The 2,842-nt window shown below is 38.5% G+C and overlaps 1 protein-coding gene across 2 annotated transcripts; it reads right to left on the bottom strand.

Moving 5' to 3' along the window:
* Positions 1–304: 304 nt before the first annotated feature.
* On the bottom strand, positions 305–2,622 carry C11H2orf74 (chromosome 11 C2orf74 homolog). 2 transcript variants are annotated; one of them, XM_061432734.1, is made up of 5 exons: positions 2,453–2,622; positions 2,167–2,359; positions 1,826–1,936; positions 1,569–1,725; positions 305–763 (listed from the first exon to the last, which is right to left on the bottom strand). In XM_061432734.1, the coding sequence occupies exons 2-5, from the start codon at positions 2,280–2,282 to the stop codon at positions 590–592; spliced, it is 558 nt and encodes a 185-aa protein (XP_061288718.1). In that variant the 5' UTR covers positions 2,283–2,359; positions 2,453–2,622; the 3' UTR covers positions 305–589. The 2 variants fall into 2 exon arrangements, with proteins under 2 accessions (XP_061288718.1, XP_061288719.1); XM_061432735.1 differs by lacking the exons at positions 2,167–2,359; positions 2,453–2,622 and adding an exon at positions 2,066–2,160.
* Between the last annotated feature and the right edge of the window lie 220 nt (positions 2,623–2,842).

Here is a 2,842-nt window from a genome sequence, read left to right as displayed (position 1 = left end):
CACGCCTCCAGCTACCAGGCTCAACACACATTTTCACCTCTCTGCCTTTTTATTATATATTATTATATTATATATAAATATATATATATATATATTTAAATTAGAAAAAAAAAGGAGTTGTCAGGACAAGAAAGATTTCAGGACTGAATTCAAAGGGAACTATGTCGAGGAGACCCAAGTCCTACTTACTGAAAGTTTCCATGATGTTAGCAGTAATGTTATTTGATTCTAAATGCCTATGATCAAAGCACCAAGAACCTGGGCTGTTTCCAAAATCCCCCTTGAATATGACCTAAAAGACATCTGCACAAACACAAATAACTTTATTCACATGGTACAACAGTGTTTGAGTAGACAGAGTTTTAAGGACACTTAATACAATCAATTTCTTGAACTCACATTTGAGTTGCCCTGGGTATTTTACTTATAGAATTTTGCACATAGTCCACCTTTTCTGCACAAAGATAAAATATTATCCATATTTGCATAATTCCCCATTATTTTGCTGTTTCAACATGATTTTGCACCCCCAGTCATTTCCTTGTTAGTCTAAGGTTACATTTCTTTTGCTCTCAGCCTTTTTTGAGCTTCACTTTCTCTCTTTATGTAATCGAGTATAGCTTCGAGCCATAGGATTGTCCTTTCCAAGGTCCACAACGATTACCTCCCTAGAAAATGTGACTCCTTTTAAGGGTCTTTTATGGTTATCAACAACTGAAGAACTTCCAGTGAGAGGTATGAGTGATTTTTGCAAATAGTCATCCTGTAAGAGAATATAACAAATAATATCAATGATAAATTTATGAATACAACAAGCCCTGCTTTTAAAAAATATGGGTTATATGTATATTGTTAGTAAGAAACAGAAAAAGGATTTCTAAATGATACAGAAAAGCAGTAATAATCCATAAAGGCATAATTTTCATATTTCTATGGTTATAAAAGCACACACTGCTATATTCAAATAGCATCTGGCAACATGTGTTATTTTCTCTACAAAGGAGGCAAACCCAAGAGCCACCTGGATCACCATTCTGTCTCCAAGTGGTCATGGGTCTCATGTTAGGAGGACATGTGAGCTGTTGTTATTAGGCAGCCTCAAACACGGAGTTCAAGAAGGCCCCGACAATGTTTACAAGCTGTTGTAGAAGGAACCCAGAAGTAGAGCAGGTCTTTGGCATCTGGTCCTGAGCCTGACTAGGGAGGAGGAGTGACTTCAACAATTCATCTTATTTTCTCACTCGTAACATAAGAGGGTTGGCTCCCTAAATGATCTCCTCCAGCTCTAACACCTTAGGATTCTGAATAAAGCAAAATGAAAGGGAATTATTAAGAAAACCACAAATGTAAGGATGAAGATGGAGCAAGTGTCCAGGCATGGCATGTGTAATTGGTTTAACAAAATGAACCAATAAGCTAAGAAGGGTGGTTTAAATGATTGTCAACACTGCACTCCTTCCAGATACAAACCTAAGTTACAAACAAGACCATCCTTCAATATACCTAGCCAAGGAATTTACCTCTTCTTTAAATACTAAATGCCTCTTAAGAGTAGAAAAGCATATCACCTCTTGACCATTTTCTCTAGCATTCTCAGGCTTTTGCTTCTCTTTTATTTTGTTCTCTTCTTCACCCTCCACATCCTCTCTATTTCCTAAGGGTGTGGTCATCGCATCTTTACTCCGTCTCTGGACAAGAATGCCATGCCTTGCAGGTGCAAGAGTCCTAGAAAATCAATCAGCAAGGTTTTTAAAATTCATGCATCTTAGCCCTCATGGTCACACACAAAAATGGTGTTCCAGCACATCCTAAGGTGCGGACTTACTTTTCTTGGTTGTCTAAATTGTTCATCTCTGTATTAGCAGCTGGACAATCTTCACCTTCATTTTCTGTACAAGGACCTTTTTCTGTCTCTTCATCTGTCCTGCTTTGGGAACTATAATCACAAAGGAGAAAGTGTGGAAAAGAAAGAAAGGTCTTGATGTGAAGACTTGGAAAGGAACTTCACTTTTAAGCAGGAAATTAGCATTTCTAAAACCCTGAAATAGAAAAAACAGATACCTACAGCATTATTATTTGCTCTATTTTAAATTGCTTTATATTATTACTAGATACATTTGCTACTGACTTAAAGTCTGATCCCAATTTATCAGCATGGATTTATACCATTTATATAAAAAAACCACCAATAAAAGGAAGATGCAACTGAGGCAAATTAGAAGGATGATGAAGAAAGTGAATGCTGTGGTTTCAAAGTTCATATGGTTAACTAGACGACTCATCTACTCTCACAATCACAGATTGTCCAAATATGTTTTCCAGCTCAGTGTGAATGTAGTTCTCTTGTTCTTTAAGTTTTCTAGAAACAGAAGAATAAAAGGATGTTTTTATTGTTGTTCTTTTGATCAGCTTCATAAAAGATGCTCGGCTTGTTCTGGTGGTGTGGACTCACCCTGGTTAATTTCTCTCCATAAATGTGGTGGGGGCTGAGGTGGCTAGAGGGGAGACTGAGCTGGAACTCAGCTCATCTCCCCTCATCCCCAAAACTATCAGAATCCAGAGGACGGAGGAATTGGCGTAGCTGGAGCCGAGCCCAGCTCCCAATTCTTCTCTCTTCAGTGACATCATAGAATCATGGAACTATTGAGTTAGAGAGATCATAGCACCAGCCCAACCCTGCCCATCACCTGAAATCAGAAGAACCACAAAAACTCTCCCCTGGGCTGCAGTCTGTCTGTCCTCTCTGGCTATCTATTTTACATAGGTAATGTAGATGTTTCAATGCTACTCTCTGGATTCATCCCACTTCTGCTTCCCCCGCTGTGTCCACAAGCCTGTTCTC

This window comes from Bos javanicus, chromosome 11, assembly GCF_032452875.1.
Source record: "Bos javanicus breed banteng chromosome 11, ARS-OSU_banteng_1.0, whole genome shotgun sequence".
NCBI classification, from domain to species: domain Eukaryota; kingdom Metazoa; phylum Chordata; class Mammalia; order Artiodactyla; family Bovidae; genus Bos; species Bos javanicus.
This window is presented reverse-complemented; position numbering and strand designations above follow the sequence as displayed.

What these genes read in the sequence shown, in the direction of transcription:
- C11H2orf74 (XM_061432734.1), bottom strand. Translation starts at nt 2,282, where the DNA reads ATGAGTCGTCTAGTTAACCATATGAACTTTGAAACCACAGCATTCACT. An exon ending in GTGGTTTTTTTATATAAATG is followed by an intron (nt 1,937 to 2,166) that starts GTATAAATCCAT and finishes TTGTGATTATAG; the next exon opens with TTCCCAAAGCAGGACAGATG. An exon ending in CTAGAGAAAATGGTCAAGAG is followed by an intron (nt 764 to 1,568) that starts GTGATATGCTTT and finishes ATTCTCTTACAG; the next exon opens with GATGACTATTTGCAAAAATC.